The following is a 17,764-nucleotide window of genomic DNA, read 5'->3' on the forward strand; positions in this document are numbered from 1 at the left end:
CTCAGTAACAGCGTTTGGCCATTTTTAGTCGGCAGGTGGCTCGTTGTTCTTCGTCCAAACAAACTGTTGAAACAATCTTCCATCTTCACTCGGAGAGAGTGGGAGTCCGGTCGGTGGTAGTGTGAAGAAGGAGTATTGTGGGTAAATGTCACAGAAAGCCTTCTGTTCCAAATCTGACTAAGTGAACGAAAAAAAAAATCCACGGGCAAATCCACGACTCAAACTACAGTCTGAAAGAAGAAGACTGAAGAGCTGCAGGATTTCTGCAGAGTGATGACCGTCAGTCTCACCTGACACATGCGTGCAACTATTAAATCATTTTCTAAATGTTTATGCTCCAAACATGGATACTTTTTTGGGATTTACATTCCAGATTTCATAAAATTTTACGACATTTCTAGGATTTCCAAAAAATTCTGGGACTTTAGAACATTAAGGATCTTTGAACGTTTATAGGATTTTGGGAATTTTTTTGGGATTTCAAAAGAATTCTAGGATTTTAGGACAGTTCAAGGATTTTCAAACATTTCTAGCATTTCAGGACATTTCTCAGATTTCAAAACATTTCTAAGATTTCGGGACATTATTAGAATTTTAGAACATTAAGGGCTTAGCTAGGATGAGGCGTGCAGGGGACCCTCCACTGGCATTTTTTAAAACTTTCATGCTATTTTATGCCCTCTGGCACCTTATACTAAAAGTAGGGGGTCTGCAGGCTGGCTATCGGGGGCCAGATTTGTTTTTGAGTATCACTGTTGGCTGACAGACCTAATCCACATTGACATTGCTGCAAGTCCTCACAAGCAGAGCCACTGCATAGCTAAAAAAGTTGGACACATGAAACAATCCAAAGGTCAAAAAACTCACCTGAGCTTTGTCGGATCAACATTCAGTTTAGTGTCTGTTGTGTCTGCAGGCCGTCCTCCTGCAGTTCAGCGTTCGGCCAGAGAAGACGTCTCCAGCCTGGTGGGCAGCGTGATGTCATGAATGCTAAAAGGCACTTCCTCCATGGGATGCTCTCTGCTTCAGCGTGACATTTTAGCTGAAAACTTTTCCCTGGAATTCAGATGAGGACAAAAAAAAAAAAGCTTTCAGTTCAAGCAAGAAGACAATTATCATTTTAATTTTCTCATCACAGCCGGTCTCCACCTCTCAATTATTATCCAGTGAACTCACTAAGTTATGTGCATGTACTTTTCTGTCAACCATGATTAGTGTAGCCAGAGGGGTTTTAAACTCTCCTGCATGTAGTGTCTCCTCGCTATCATCGCCGCCTCACCCTCCAAGAAAAAAAATGTCTCAAAAACACAGGAGAACTGTGATCACAGGTCAGTCAAAAAAGTGCACAGACAAATCATGACTACGTTCTATCGACATATGCATATTTATGTGAAAATATGACGGGTTATTTAATGCAACAGTCTGGATACATCTGTGACCAGTCAGACTGCGTGGCTGAAACCAACCCGTCGCTTTAAATAAAGTGACTCATGCACATCTTGACCCCACTGAATGCTGGAATCATCAAAACATGCTCCATCTTGGCGAGCGAGCGAGGAGCGCTGATCCCCGCCAGCTCTCCCAGTCTGTCTCGCTGGCTGCTGGCCCAGAGGGCAGGGCACAGCAATGGATGGGCCTGTCGCCGGCTCTCTGCTGCCCAGATGGCTCGCTCTGTCAGCGGGCTCACTACCAGGAGGGGTGGCGCCCTGACGTCAAGCCGTGATTGGATACGCCAACTTTCATTTGCTTCCCCCCAACACCTGTGGATGGCGTGGAGAAATGGAGGGGTAGCGGTGCTGGAGCCGGGCCAAGTGTGTGTGCATGTTCTACTTCTGTCCTTTTGAAAGCCAATTTGAGTTTGATACTTGCAGACGAGCATATTTATTAAAAGCCATTTTGGCTGAATTTACGGTGGCCACGAGGGTCGAAACACAACAGCAACAACAAAATAGCAACTGGGAAATTCTGTGTTTTCTGAAATGTAGTGTTTTGGGAAGAGTTGTAGTGTTTTTATAAATGTTGTAATATTTAGTGAAATGTTTTGATTTGTGAAATGTTGTAGTGTTTTAGATGTTAGTGTTTTGTGATTTTTTTGTTTTGTTTTGTGAATGTTTTTTTTGTTTTGTGAAATATTGTAGTGTTTTCTAAAATGTAGTAAAGTTGTAGGTTTTATTTTCTTCCTATTTTTGTTCTGTGAAATATTTTTGTGAAATGTTGTAGTGTTTTGGGTAATATTGTAGTGTTTTGACCCTCAGGGCCACTGTATATTTAAATGAATGCTAGTTTATTTTTAACAGAAGCTAAAAAAATAATCATCGAAAGGGCCATTAATTGGCCATTCTGCAGCTTTTGACTATAGAACACCATCTTCTTCAGGAGATGGCATTTATTCAGATGTCACAATATGATAGAGTTCAAATTTCCATTTCTCTTAGCACTTTAAATCTGCTGTGATAAACATTTTTATACCAATAAAAGATTAAGTCAATACCACCTGCCTCTGCACTTCACCTTAGTTTTACATTTCGTTCTACTGTCGTTCAGCTCATTGTTTTGGTTTGACACCCTCAACTTTAATGTTTGGTAAAAACTAACCATAAACTTCCTGCTTGGCGTCAAACTGCAGACTGACAAAGTTAGTTGGTGAACAAAATGGAGCATATAGCAATTAAAGCAACTTGTTCTTAATCCAGACTTGTCAAATAATGACACTTGGTTAGTGGCGCTACACGTCAAACTGATGCTCTAAGTACTCCTATAGAGTCAATTTTGGATGCTCAGGGACAGCAGGGTCAGTCAATTTCCCCTCGTTACATAGCGAATTTCGAGTTTCGAGTTTCATGGTGAATCTCAGGCCAGACAATAGTGAGGCGTACTGATGTTTTCAAAAGTCTTTAAATGTGTTCAGCTTTCATCTATGTTTGAGCATTTTTTGAGCTTTTCTTCATAAACACTGTAAGACCCAGAAAATACACAAGCAAATAAAATGAGCTTTTCACAAATGAAACAAAAAAGCTAGTATCACCATAGCAAATGTCTGCATGTCTGCTATGACAGTGATAGTCTTGAATAAATTAAAACACATATCTCCGCACATAATCACAAAGCATTTTAACTGACACGGTACCTTGCTCCCATTGCAGCCAGGCGCTTAAATGTAGAAATCCCAAGAGCTTGGTATTGCAGAGAAAAGCAGTCCTCCCTCCTTTGTACTCAAACTTTTTGTGTCAATATCCTGTTTCCTGCAGGAGAAGATGTCAAAATAAAGGTTCCATCAGAGTAATGCACTAGAATAAACAAAAAAGGGCTCTGCATCAGAGTAAAAAAAGGAAAGACCACTACCAAAATAAAGGCCCACATGAAGTAATTCACCTTATTAGGCTGTTTTCGACACCGTTCACTCTTTCACTCACTCACCGTTCTCTATGCAGTGTGTATTAAATAGCAAACTATATATAATAGGGAATAACTGAATGAGATTTGGGACACTATGCTGCAATTTTCTTCCTCTGGAAATACACAACTTAATCGCATTGTGGTATACATGAGTAAAATGTATGGTATATGGTATGCATCCTCAAATTTGCTGTGCATTGTGGGTATTTTATAGTGCACCTTATAGTGGATAAAATTAACTGCTGAGAATTGGTATACTACTACGAAATGTCAAACACACTATATAGTGCACTATTTCCATGATAGCTCTTCACTTACCTTTTAGAGTCATTTACATTACATGCATAGTGTCTTTTCAAAATAAACTTCAGTGTTCACAGGAAATGTGCCATTTTCACTCATCAAATGTATACAGTCTCTTTCACAATAAGCTCCCAATGTAGGCTTACCTTGTTTTTCTGTTTAGGCAACAAAAGTAAAAGGTTAGGTTTTAAAAATGATCATGTTTTGGTTAAAATAAGAATGCAACTTAATGCACGTGAAATGCATCATATGTGTCAGATAAAACTCTGCATTATGTCAATGTATTATGTTATTTTAAGAACATATACATTTTTAAAATGCTGTTGCTTTCTGTTTCACACGGAACACTAACAGTGGTCTCCTGAACAGCGGATCTTTCACTAACAGACTGTCCGTGGCAAAAAAAAAGCACGACCCCCACATGAATGCTTATGTTGCTGTGTATCTGCTGGGAATGTAAAAAAAAAACAAATTCTTAGCATGTCCACCATATTATTTTGTTAAAACTTGTTTTGCTGCCGCAAAGAAGCCAAAATGTTACTGTTGACACACTCTACACACACTCCTAATGTTGTCTTTGGGTTGACCATCACTGTGAAGACACATGGTCAATCACAGTTAATCATAAGACTGTATATCACTAAAACAACTAGTAAGTTATTCATTTGGCCTCTCTCTTCCTCACCTAACTTCTCTTGGGTCTCAGTCAATGATCTTGTGGATAATTTAGAATTATATTATTCTCCTTGCCCCCACTAAGTTGAAGGGAGTGTCTGGTGAGAAAAAAAGCACCATGCTAGCAAAAATTAATAAAAGAATGTGTCAAAAAGCTGAACATGGGTGCTGAAAAATAGGGTTTATTATAAGATCTATGAAAAGAGACTTCACACTTTTAATTTAGAAATGCCACGCGGCCCTTCTTTGACATCATTGCCAAAAACAAGTATAACGCATGTGCCTTATCTGCTGACAAACCCTGAACTTTTCTTCACTAAGTCATGCAGTGAATTTATCTCATTCTGCACAAACAAAGTCAGAAAATTAGACCATCTGTCAGTTCCTCTGTACAGGGACTGGGGTCTGCATTGTTTCCACTTAAAATAAAACTTAATAAACGAAATACAATTTGATTGTGTTGACTATAAAACATTGGAAATTCTCCTCTTGCTGCCCTCATGTTCGCCTTACTATTTTTAAGTCATTTCATGCATCAGATCTGCTGTAAACAGATCTCTACTCTCAAACTTTTTCCCACAGGCCCATGCAGAGGATAGGTGCTACACTTTCGTGACAATGCCCAACCCACAATGGCGGGCCAGTGATATTAGGAGTAACCACAGTGTGTGCGCAGTGCAGATAAGCTAGCCACTGAGACAGACTCACAGGGATTTGCGTGCACATGTGGCCCGACTGTCTACGAGAACAAACAACAGAGAAGCTCAGCTGACATCAGACACAGAGGGAATGTGACTGCATTCTCTTCTCAGGATGCCATCAACTCCATGAAACCTTTGCATAGAGAGAAATGATTTGCAACTTTATCAAAGCTATAAATGTCAGATAAAGCTCCTTTAAGAATACGTCCATAATTTCACAATGCTTGCAACAGTTAACATAAAATCAGCCAATCTCTCTGAAGAATCTCTGAATTCTGCGTGACCTTGCAATTTTGTCCAACCGCTGCAACTTTACAGCAAATCTGACTATTTAAAACAGATACAATCTAAAACTTTATAAATATCACTGTCCTCATACTTCTACGCGTCCTTTATGTTTCTATAAATACAGCCAGTAGATGGGGCTAGAGGGCAGAGTCAAAAGTTTCACACAACAACAAATGAGGCAACAGTGGAGGAGGTCGTAATAGTGTACTTTTTAAGAGAGGTGGTTTTGTAGACAGGGGTGATCTGTGAGGCCATTAAATACATCTCCACATGTGGACAGAAAATTCTTATACTATAAAAGTATTTTACTTGAACTCTGCTACACTGCCCCAACAGTCTTCGGTGGTTCTGCTCCTTTATGTCTGTATCTGTAAGGTTTCAGAAAACGTGCACAAATACGGAATAAATGAACGCATTAACATTGCAACATGCATCACAATGTTTTCAAATAGCTGCTGTGAAATCGGGTTTGTCAGGCTTTAACAATCTCAAAAACAGCCGCCGAAATCCCAGAGGGACAGAATATAACCGTAATACTTACTTAATGTTGATACAATAATAATAGTTTTAATACAATAATAATAGTTAATAAATTTCCAATCTTGTGCCCCACTTCAGATCATGTGAGACTGATGCTTACTGTCCTAAAAAAATCAAACACAGAAAATCACCATTCAGTTTTTAGTCACTGCTGGCTTTTATAAAATCAACCTTGGGATGGCTTATTTACAGCTTGCAATGCATTCTGACTGCTGTTTTTATTCACATGTCCTCCTCTCTTTTACCAGATTTTTAACTTCTTTCATCTTTTATTTTACTCTTTTGAATCCTATTTAAATGGTTCTTTATGTATTGCCTCCTGTTTCTCTTCTGTCTCATGTAAAACTCTCTGAATTGTTGTTGAAAGGTGTGATACAAATAAAGTTGCTTCGCCTCAACTCCAGCATGAGGCCATCTGAGAGAACCACACAAAAGTGAATTTAAGTCCTGGGGCATTATACTGCGGAAGATTTGTGTTGTGAAATTACTTTCTCTGCTCCAACAATAGGAATGGGAATCCTAACTCACGGAGCATGTAATTTTACTGCCTCAGCTGTCATTACTCTGAAAACTTTGATGAAACCTGGATGAAACTTTTTCATCAAGTTCAAGTTTCATCAGATGGCGAACACCACGGAGCCAAAAATATCTGATGGACAAATCGATGTAATGATCATATCTTGGACTCCACTAGGAAGCAAAACACTCGGCAAACATGAAACAAGCTCCTGTCTGTGTCTCTGGTGGAAATGTTCCTTTCGTATGTTTAAAAGCAGGTGACCTGTAACCCGAGTCGCCTCTACACGCAGGCAGCTGATGAAAGCGTCGCAGAGAGGCGCATGTCTTTCATGTGTGTGTGGAGCATCTTTATGTACATGCATCTTTACCTTTGTGAGCACTCGGAGACACTGCGTCAGGATCAATAAACAGGAAGTAGCTTTCATCTGTCACAGCAGAATATATCTGCAGGAGCAGAGCACAGAGCAAAGGTCACAACGCTGCCCTCAGGTCTGTTCAGAGGGCTGTCATCATATGAGGACATTTTTGTGTTTGCGACTCAACCATTTACCTGCAAATTGCAATTCTCAGAGACTCAGTTTCACAGCAGAGTAGCTCTAAATGTGAATGTGGATTTGTTAATGAATGACTGTCCTGTAAGCATCCGGTTGCACATTCAGTCTCTGCCGCTGTGTCCAATAACAGCCGTTTGTTGGACTGTAGAGTCCTCCAGCAAACAGTCCCCACCCGCTGACTCCTCTCCGGCTGCTTCGGAGTCAGCTAATCCCTGATTTAACAAAGACAGAGGAGAAATATGAATGCAAAATGTAGTGAGAAAGCATGATTTAGTTGAATTTACATCTTCACATTTGTGTCAGAATTGACAAGACAGATTTTTTAATCTGAAATAACTGATGCACGTCAAAATCATCATTCTTGTAGCAAACAGAATAAAGGAGGCTGTTTTTTGAAGCCAGACGCGGTTCTGCATTCTGAGGAGGATACACAACCTGTATTGCATGAATAATAAAACAAACAGACAAAAGGCCACATCTCCAAAATACTGAGTCGCTACAAAGTCCCCTCCTAAAGCCTCCTTTGCATTTTTACACAGTACCAAATAACAGCGGCATCATATCGATTCAGTGGGAGATTTTAGATAGCATGCCGGCACCGCACAATCAAGAGACGTGATGAAATTTCACATACACCTCAGCAGCACTTTGTAAACAATAACAATGAAATAATGTGCCAATAACAATCATTTAGTGTCACCGTTATATGGCGGCTAATCTCAACCTCTGCTCAGAGAATAAGGAGCTCCTCATTGTTTTCACAATTTATGGACATTTACAGCTGCTGCTCTTTTTATTTGAGTTAGTTGCTAACTGCTTTTTAATTCTCCTGCAGTGGAACCTAAAGCAAAACATGCTATCAAAACATGCCATCAAAACACCCATCCTGCCAACTTAAAAAGTAAGACATCTCTGTCCCTCTATTCTGTGATGGTACCTTTTATACAGAAGGGCAAGGTGACATAATGGTGCAATATTTCCGCTTGAACAGTATTAAAAGTTGCTAATAATTTTACCAACTCCATGACTTTTCTAGTCCTGAAATGAATGTGCTTATGAACTTCTCAACTTGTCACATGTTGCCGCTTTGCAGCGGACACCAGCGTCTACATATTACGCTCTAGGTATCCTTCTGCGTCTGCCATTTATTTTCCGGGTTGCCGCTACTGTGACGTCAACACAAGCACATGGTGGGATTAAGCTGCATGTGGTTATGATTGGGCAACAACAGGACACGGAAATCAACGCTGGGATGTCATCAAACACATGCTGGCACAGACGTGAGGAAAAAGAGGCACATGGTTAAGTGTGGAAAAAAACATAATGCTAAGACAGTGAGTGAATCCAGGACTCCCGCATGAACGGCCGTATTTTACGTTGTTACTGCCAGTGTTTCAACCTGACGCTGTTTAGCGGCATATCATGTGGTGGCGTTCTCAATTGACACCAACTGTTCTCTGATCATGCTGCTGTGGCAGGTGCCGTCCAGCTGTGTATCATTCTTAACTGATGACATTCAGCGGCGTACCATACAGCTGGGTAAGGTGGCTATTGGCATCAGGATCTTTACGCTTAAAGCACTGCAAAAGCGGTAATATTTGAAGACTTCAGAGTGAGAACGGGCTGGATGTTCCATGACTTTTCCAGGTTTTCCATCACAGTCTGAACCCTGGTTATCCTCTGGCACAAGTGACATAACAGAGCAAACTTAAGCTAAACATAAGCAGCAAGTGCAATTTAATGTTGTCATTCTTCAGGAGAGTTCAGAAAGTTTCCAGAAAAGTCTCACGACTGTTTAGAAAGACATGCACAAGACGTTGTTTGTGCAAGTCAAGTTTTTAAACAACGGCAAACACGCAACATAATAAACACAGTAACACACACTGTCATTAGATAAAATCAACATTTATTATAAAAAATACAACCAATTGTGTCACAGTCGTGGCGTCCCGTACGGTCCCTCATTAGAATTCAACACAGGAACAAGTCAAAGCATGTGCGGTTCCCTGATTCATTCACACACACACACACACACACACACACACACACACACACACACACACACACACAGATAAAGAACAATGTGATTGAGCTCGGCTACCATGAGGATATAAAAATAGATAAGGACATAAGGTTCCTCCTCAGACAGGAAATGAAGGAGATGGACTGAGTCGTCTTTCACACATCACACTCATTACCCGCTCCTCTCAGACGCCCCCTCCCCTTCCTCTGTCACATGCTGACTTTTTGGAAAAGAGACAGAATCCGTCAGTGTGAAATGAGGTCAGCGATCGCGACGCTGATGGAAAATCACCTACAGTACCCTCCAGACCACCACCAACACACACACACACACACACACACACACACACACACACACACACACACACACACACAGACAGAGAGAGAGAGAGACAGAGAGAGAGATGTGTTGCTAAAGGGTTGCCATGACAACTCTTAAATTCCCAGTCGTTCAGAGCGAGTGTGTGTGTGTGTGTATGTGTGTGCCTGTAATGGAGTCGAGTCATTTAGGGCTCACAGAAACTCATTTTGTTGCAGAAATGTCCGTCTTAAAGACAATTTCAGGACTGGGAGCTTCTGAATAAGAAACACTGCCAGTCAGGAAATACCGAGCTCCACCCACCAATAATCACATGACTGTCACTACGTTTATCAGCATGACACCACTCCTTTAGTTTGGCATTTAACACAATCACACGTCATTCATTTTATTTACCGAGTCAAGATCAGAAACAGTTTAACCTGATTCAATCAATAAGTGTTCCTTCACAGATTTCTGATTTAATCCTGGGTCCAATGATCAAATACTTTCATCGCAGTTCATCGCATCGGATCAATGCCTTGATAAAGAAGAAGCCGGAGCAAGCCAGGGAACTTTGCTGACGGTCTAATTCTGTAGTTAACACAGTCTTTCAAAGTAGTTACATTCTGTACCTTTTGAAATAATAGTTTTCCTTGTTAGTGGCGGGGTCTGCCATTCCTGTGCAGGATTTAAATCCCCTTCACACACACAGGGGATTATATTACAGTAGTCAGCCTCACTACTTTCTATCCGAACTTTGTATAAGAGTTGCAACACCTGAGCAGAAGTTTCTTTCAAAAACGTGGGAAGAAGGCAACGAGCAACAAAAGAAGATATGATCCAAATTTAGTAAAAAGGTAAAAGGAAATTACCTGAAAATTAGCGAGAAAAAATGAAAAAGAACATTTAAAAATGAGTTAATGACCTGTAAAACATGCTTAAAATATTATTTTCATTTTGTTACATAATTTTGAATATGTAATTACGATAATTATGAATATAGTTTTCCCTACCTTTTCTTAAATTAAAAACAAATAATTAAAATAATTTTCTAAATCTATGTACTTGTAATTTGCGCAACAGTTCTTTCCGCCTTGCTTATTGCCTTTTTTCATGTTCTTGAAAGAAATCGCACCAACTTGCTCAGAGGGTTAAGTTGCTGTTACTGTGAATTCAAACCGAACATTTTCTGCTGTTTTATTGTGAAGCAATCACAGGAAATAGTGTGTTTTGTTAATTATAGTAGATCAATTATAATTTTTACTTCAGGTATCACCCATAGAAAAATTCTTTATCAACCATGTTTGAATCCTTGCCAAAACTTAACATACATTCATGTTTTAGTCATTTCAGTCAAAAATGATTTGGATAAAGATTAATCTCACAACATCTATCAAAAGACGATCTAAAACAGTATATCGGTTGGACAGTTAAAAAAAAAAAAAAGCCTCTCAGTTTCTAAGTTTTACCTTCAGGGCAGTGTTAGAGGTTATATACAGACATCGCAAATCTGATCAGAGGTCAGCTCCACATCTTAAAAATCGCACCACATTTAACATAGAAAACACACAATATGTTGATGTGTACAGTTTGCATAGGAGAGCCAATGAGGCATCAGACTGAAGCAACAGCAAGTGGAGCAGAGACAACAGCTGGATACTGAAAGATCATTAAAGGAACATTCCACCCTTTAATTACAAATCACAAATTGTAATAGACTTTTTCCACAATTTGTGGACATTTACAGCTGCTTTTTTGAGTTAGTTGCTAACTGCTCCTAGCAGATTTTTAAATCTCTCATGTGAGTTGCACGCATAACAAGTGGTCAAAACATCAAACCCCCACATCCTGCCAGCTGTCCCTTTTACAGACCTTGTTTCATGCCGTAACTACCTCTTCTTCTGGCTTAAAAGCTAGACAACTCTTTTAACCCATTCAGTGACTATACCTTTTATACAGAACAACAAGGCCGAATAACAGCTTGATATTCCAGCCTTGAATAGGCAGAGTGAAAGAGACTGGTGTTTAAGTCAATGTTATTTAACATGGTTGACCAAAACATATTACTAGAAGAGCTGGAAAACTGTGTGGGACATTGACAATTCGATTGTTAAGTACACACCTGGACGGAGTTCCCAGAGGCTCTGTCCTAGGGCCTCTTCTTTTCAACACCTACATGCTTCCACTAGCTTGGATTATAGAAACCTGCAGTGTAAAAAAACAGACAGTGTAAAAGGGGCTGTCTGATCCATTTTTATATTCCTTAGTGCAGTGATACTCATATGGACCGTGGGCCAAATTGTGGCCCCTGATAGGGTGCTGGGTGGCCCCCCAACCATTTTCTTATTCACACTAGGTATTGTTTTTGTACATTTGGTATACATATGGTGTCAAAGTGCATAAAACAGCATCAAGATAAAGCTTTTTTTTTTTGTTTTTAAAGTACCACTGTAGGACACCCCGTACCAGGTCCTAGCTAAGCCCCTATTGTCCTAAAGGCCTGGAAATATCCTGAAATCCTAGAAACATTCTGAAATCCTACATATGTCCTAAAATCCTGGAAACTTCCTTAGATCTAAGAAACACCCCAAAGTCCTAGAAATATCCTAAAATCCTAGAAATGTCCTAAAATCTGAGAAACTTCCTAAAATCCTGGACACGTATGGAGCTGTTGAGATTGGCCCCTGGCCTCCTGCCATTTTGCAAAAGTGGTCCCCAGGCAGAGCAAGTTGAGCATTCCTGCTTTAGTGAGCATCTATGTCTCCCCTTTCTCCCCTGCTTTTCAACAGCCTTTTTTTATGCTGAATCATGCAAACAAGCCACATAGCTGCCCCGCCTAAAGAACTCTTTCCTGTTTCCTCTTTAATGATGAATTTCTGTTTGCACTGTTGCCACTGGTCTCTGCAGAGACTGGTGTGAATGACATTTCAGCGTTGTGGGGTGGAATCTTCCTTTAACGATGGAAAGGTTTGAATACATTTAAAGTTACAACATCTGACTGAGAACACAGTTTTCAAACACATTCAACGATCTCTGCGTGCCCCTCATAGGTCGACGGGGGCAGATAATAACATCCAGCCTGCCAAGAGATGCTCAGAGGAAAACACTGAGCAGAGAGAGAAACTAAATTCAGTTTGATTTTAGTGAGAGATTCTGTATAGTTTATCATGTGACGCTGGCATGTAGACTCATCTTTGTTAGTTAGATACATTACTTTTCTTTTCACATTCTTTTCTTCTTTCTGGTCAAACATACGGTGAATGCCTGAATATTAATTTTGTTTTTTCCTTTTTTCACTTTAATGAATAGGCAGAAATTTTGGAGAAAACCCCTCCTCTTGTGTGCCCCTAAGAACAAGGGCTCAACATGTAAAATAAAAAACAACTGACAAAAAAAAAGTTACATTTTCCAGACTTTAGACCTGCAGCAGCTTCCTGAGGTCCTCGTCGATGCCTCGTGCACTCAGCTGCTCCAGGCTGCGGTAGCGGTGGATGACATCGTCAGCGGTCACCACCACCACCCGGAGGCCGTGGGTGTCCTCGCCGAGCTGACACCCGATGGCCGAGCTCACGACCATGTCCAGGCCGCCGTGACAACCACCGGCGTTTCGGTGATAATGGCCGGAGAACACTGCTTTCACCCCTGTGGCGATGAGAGAGGGAGGAGAGATTCATTTTATCAATGAGGAAAACTAAAGAATCAAATAGAGTGAACGCAAACACTTAAAGCTGGCGGAGGCAGACATCTGGGGAAAACTAGAGTTAGAACCTTGCGGTTGTATGCCTCACTTCATCAGTCTAGTTTCTTTTACAGTTTCCATCTATATCTGCGAAAACATGAATACAAGATCTCTATAATCAGCACAGTTTTAAGATTAGTGTCATCAATTCAGTATCTGACCAAATGTTTTCCCTTCTCTTCCTGAGATTCGATGTTCAGTATATAACCATTATAATGAAACAGTGAAGCTGACCATTGACCTTTCAGGATATCTTTATTATCCCAGAGGGGCAATATTTTGTGCGGTCAGCAGTATCATATACACATAAACGAATAAAAATTATACAATGAATATAAAAAAAGACATCATGATAGTTCAAAAGAAAACAATAAAAAAACACATGAAATGCTCATGTGAGATGATAAGAGATAAGATAAGAAGATAAGACGCCAATGGCTTTTGGGACAATTTTTTTTTTTTTTTTTTTAGCCGATTGCCCTACAAGTTGCCGTTTTTTTAAATCTGTGGCCAGATGGAAGCAACTCGAACCTACTGAAAAAGTGACTGGGATCAGCAGGGACTGACCAGGCCTTCTTCAGCAATCTGATCATGTGCACATCAGTGAAATTGTTTAAGGTTGTGCCTGTGATCTTGCTGCAACCCTTCACATTGCAGAGAAACTCGTTCTTTGCTTTAAGCCTTTAAAACCAGAAGCGCCAACACTTTTTTTGTGCTGCTTACAAACAGCTTTTAAATTCTTGAACCTGAGCAAATTGGTGTGATTTCTTTCAAAAACATGGGAAAAAGGCAATGAACAACTAGGTAAGGAATGTCTCAAAAATGCAAGAAATTAGTATATTCAGAAAATGATTTTTTTTTTTTTTTTAAATCTAGAGCATTGAAAAAAAGCAGATCCACGCATTCAAATCTGTGAGAAAATAATCAAAAGGGGCTTTTAGCTCCGGTTAGCAGAGGGCTAATTTATTACCAACATTTTCTCTTTATCTCTGAAACACTGTTATTGGCATGTGTTTTGTTTAGTTTATGGTCAGACCCTCTATTGGACTTTTTTAATGAGTCTACCCTCCTTTGTTTGGGTTGCTTTGCAGTGTAGGCAGTTGTTGCCAATGCTAGAACTTTCTCTGCAGGATTCTCCAGCACTGAATCAGACTTTCACCATCTGAAGAGACGCGCACGCTCATCTACATCTGTAAAGCAGCCAATAAGAACGCCCTCTATCTAAATTGACCTGTGATTGGACAAAATCTCATGAAAACAGAGCTCTTATGGGAATGAAAAAAGAAGCCAAAATAAAACTGCCTACCCCAGCTTTAAATGTGTTTGTTTATTGGCCTGATTTTGTTTTCCTCTGCTTACGTCACAGATCTAAACTGGGATGTTTCTATGAATAGACATCAAGCTCTTAAGAGTTCCATGTAATTCACACCACGTCTGACCCCTCTGTCCCTCACGTACCCCAAATAAAAGGTGCAGTGCGTACAATTATCAACAACCCCATGGCACAAAATGACCAAAATGAGTCTACAAGGACTTTACATGGTTAGTCATTATTGTTTAATCCACCAGGAGACTTGTGGCTTTAAATAACTTTACAGACCAAACAAAAAGCTGCTGCCCAGTTTATTAACTAATGCATGTTTCAGTTATGGAGCAGCATCATTATTAGTCACAGCTGTTCAGTGTATACAAATACGCAACAGCAGTGCAATGTTAGAGTGTAATCTAGAATATCTTCCTGTCTATTAATATTTATCTCAATTTTCAGGTTTATTTACAGGCCTTATATCCAAAACAACAATTTGCTTCACGGGGCTTTACAGCATATGACATCTTGAACCCTCACAGCGGATAAGTTCAGATTGAATTTGCTTTGAATATGCTAGACAATTTTAAAATATATAAGAAAACAAAACAAGAATACCCAGCATGCATATTCAGTAAACAACATCGGTATTTTCATGTCCAAAAGGAGTAGAGAAATGAGAACTCATCAATATAAAAATTAGAGATGCATGATATTCAATATGCTGATATATAACAACAATATGGCCGATAAATGAAACTTAATATCAACATTTCAACTTTTTTCCCTCCACATAATTTTAGTAATCATCAAGTCTCCTGTAGTGGAATTAACTTAATTGTATGCATACTCTCATCGTGATGGCCCACCAGCAGATAGAGACATGAAATACAACGCTTTTTTCTTTTTTGCATGTAATATTGATTCATTTTGCAAAATATAAAAAAAATACATCAACCTAGGGTTGATGTTTTTCACAGGTTCACTTTCTTAAAAAAAAGTTTGTGACGGCAGAAATTAACATACAGGCCTTTCAAGCCACTATCTTCCGATACAGATGACGTGCCGATATTATCGCGCATCCCTCATAAAAATATTGCTGTTAGCTAGCGGCAAAATTTTCAGCCCAGAAATTCGAAATCGGTGCATCCCTTGAAGAATGGAAAGAGGCGAGGAGGGAAAGAGATAGAAAGGAAGGATGAAAGATAGGGAGGGAGACAAGGAGAGGGGGAGGGAGGAAAAAAGATGATATATATATATATATATATTCTTATATTCTGAGTTTCCCCATATGTAGCATATTTTGTAATCGTTGGGAACTTTCATCATTAAGGGAGACACAATTTTCAATTTATTTTCAATTACACACAAACAGCATTAATCGCGAGGAAGCCCTGCGGCACTCATGCTTCGTCACCACAGCTGAAATAATCACACAGTTAAAACGACATAAGGAAACAAGGCTCACTCTGAGTGAGGCGATCTGACTGTTCGTGAATTTGGTTCTTCGGAGTTTGGATTTCTGGGGTGTTGGTGTCATTTTTGCCAATTTACCCATGCATAAACAAGGTCAGGGGTTTTATCTCTGTGACACTTCCTCATGGAGGTATAGTGATGTGTGTATTCTACCTGTGCGTGTTTCAATCTGCAAGCATGTGCAGAGGAGGGGATTTGATTTTAAAATGAGTCTTCTGCAGGCTTTTGGCAGAGAAAATGAGCTGCTCTATTTTCCAACGGCGAGTGTTTCCACGGAGGGAAGTCTGGCTGCTCGCTGCCTCGTCTCCAGAGAGACACCCAGCCAAAAAAAAAATTAAAATAATAATGAAAACTGGCAACAAAAGAGGATAAATTGCAGTCTGAACATGAGAAAGACATCGGTCTGTCCCAGAAATCTGCACAACAAAGACGAGGAGGATCCCTCCGAAAAAACTATTCACGTGCTGATACTACTTCGATGTCAGCAGCGTGAAATTGCCCCAAACCATCAACGCCGCCACTCTGCATAATCAAACAGCGGCAGAATACAAATGTGACCCAAATTTATATTAATATTAGGAGCTATGTGAGGACAGCGGCTGCACACGCTGGACCATTAAATAATTAATCCGCCTCAGATGGAAACTGATGGTTTAGGCTTGTATGCATGCACGGCTGAGTTAAATTAATTTACAATCACAACCTGGGGCAGCGCCATGTGACACCCACCCTCCACGGATGTGCGGACGGGCCTGAAGCTTTATTACAGATACAGTCAGTATTTGTGGGAACGCTCATGAAATGTCATATTCTGTAATGCAGAGGGGGAAACAAAGTATTTGCTACTATGCTAAACAGTTGCTGTGTGGCTTTCTCTTAAAATCAAGAATTAAAGGGATCTTTTCATCTTATTATTCAAGCAACTAATGGAAACAATATTTTTTGGAAACTGGTTCAATATTGAGCAAGAGCAGCGGCCATCAGTGTGTATCACTATATTCTAGAATTTTAGGACATTTCTTACATTTTGGGATGTTTCTAAGATTTTAGGACATTACTTGCATTTTAGGTCGTTTCTAGGATTTTAAGACATGTCTGGGATTTTAGGATGTTTGTAGGTTTTTAGGGTAAGTACGTTTCTCAGATTTTAGGATGTTTGTAGGATTTTAGGACATCTAAATTTTTGGGACGATTACATTTCTCAGATTTTAGGGTTTTAGGACATGAAGGGCTTAACAAGGACCTCTGACAGGGGTTGTAGGGGATCCTGCACTGGCAAAAAAACCAATTCCCAGTAGGAATCACTTTATTTTTATTGTGGATAATAAAATGATTGTGGGGCCACCCAGCATCTGATCAGGAACCAGATTTAAAGCACATGGTCAAAACATATGCTAATAGTGTTAAGTTACATTAGTCCTACTATACTGTCTTGAAATGTGCATGGAATTCATTTAATGGCTGTAGGGTAATGATAGTTCAATTATTCATTTCTACAGTGAATATAATGGTGTCTCTCATGTGAGTTTAAACCGTGTCCTCCAGCATTACAGGCTGAAAGGACTGTTGTTGCGTTCCTTTTTTCCCAGAAGTCAGAGATGTCACACTGGAGTTGATGACAGTAAAACAAACTGGTAAACTAAGTTGATGTTTGCAGTTCCAGTTCGAGCTAGGTTTGCCAGTGTTGGCAAAACCAGCTGATAACATTTTGCTTTGCTGCATTTTATGCTTACAGACACTGTAGCAAAAAGTCCACTGATAGAAATTTCTCACGACTGTGTGTGACTTTTTGTGAGCCACAAGCAAAACAGAAGTGCTTATTATCTGTAAATTACTGCAGCCGTCACTACCATCTATTCCCTGAGCAGCCATATTGGATTTTGAAGTTGGGTTTTGTGAGGTTCATCCAACGAGTTGGAAATTTGACCTCAGGGGGCATTCTAG

At 39.8% G+C, this 17,764-nt stretch overlaps 1 protein-coding gene across 2 annotated transcripts in view; it reads right to left on the minus strand.

Moving 5' to 3' along the window:
* Positions 1-873: 873 nt before the first annotated feature.
* The window catches only part of cpped1 (calcineurin-like phosphoesterase domain containing 1), a 55,824-nt gene continuing 38,933 nt past the window's right edge, over positions 874-17,764 (minus strand). The window contains exons 6-10 of one of the 2 annotated variants that reach the window (XR_015774926.1): positions 12,703-12,941; positions 6,973-7,188; positions 6,791-6,866; positions 3,128-3,242; positions 874-1,056 (exon numbers count right to left, since the gene is read on the minus strand). Coding sequence is in view for 1 of the 2 variants with exons in the window: in XM_088069708.1 (XP_087925834.1) it covers positions 12,715-12,941 (227 nt within the window). In the remaining variant the exon portion in view is untranslated. Of the gene's footprint in view, positions 1,057-3,127; positions 3,243-6,790; positions 6,867-6,972; positions 7,189-8,865; positions 11,505-12,702; positions 12,942-17,764 lie in introns of those variants that run through there. The other variant, XM_088069708.1, reaches the window with a different exon arrangement.

Source organism: Plectropomus leopardus, chromosome 19 (assembly GCF_026936395.1).
Source record: "Plectropomus leopardus strain MGB_pleo_1.0 chromosome 19, ASM2693639v1, whole genome shotgun sequence".
NCBI lineage: Eukaryota > Metazoa > Chordata > Actinopteri > Perciformes > Serranidae > Plectropomus > Plectropomus leopardus.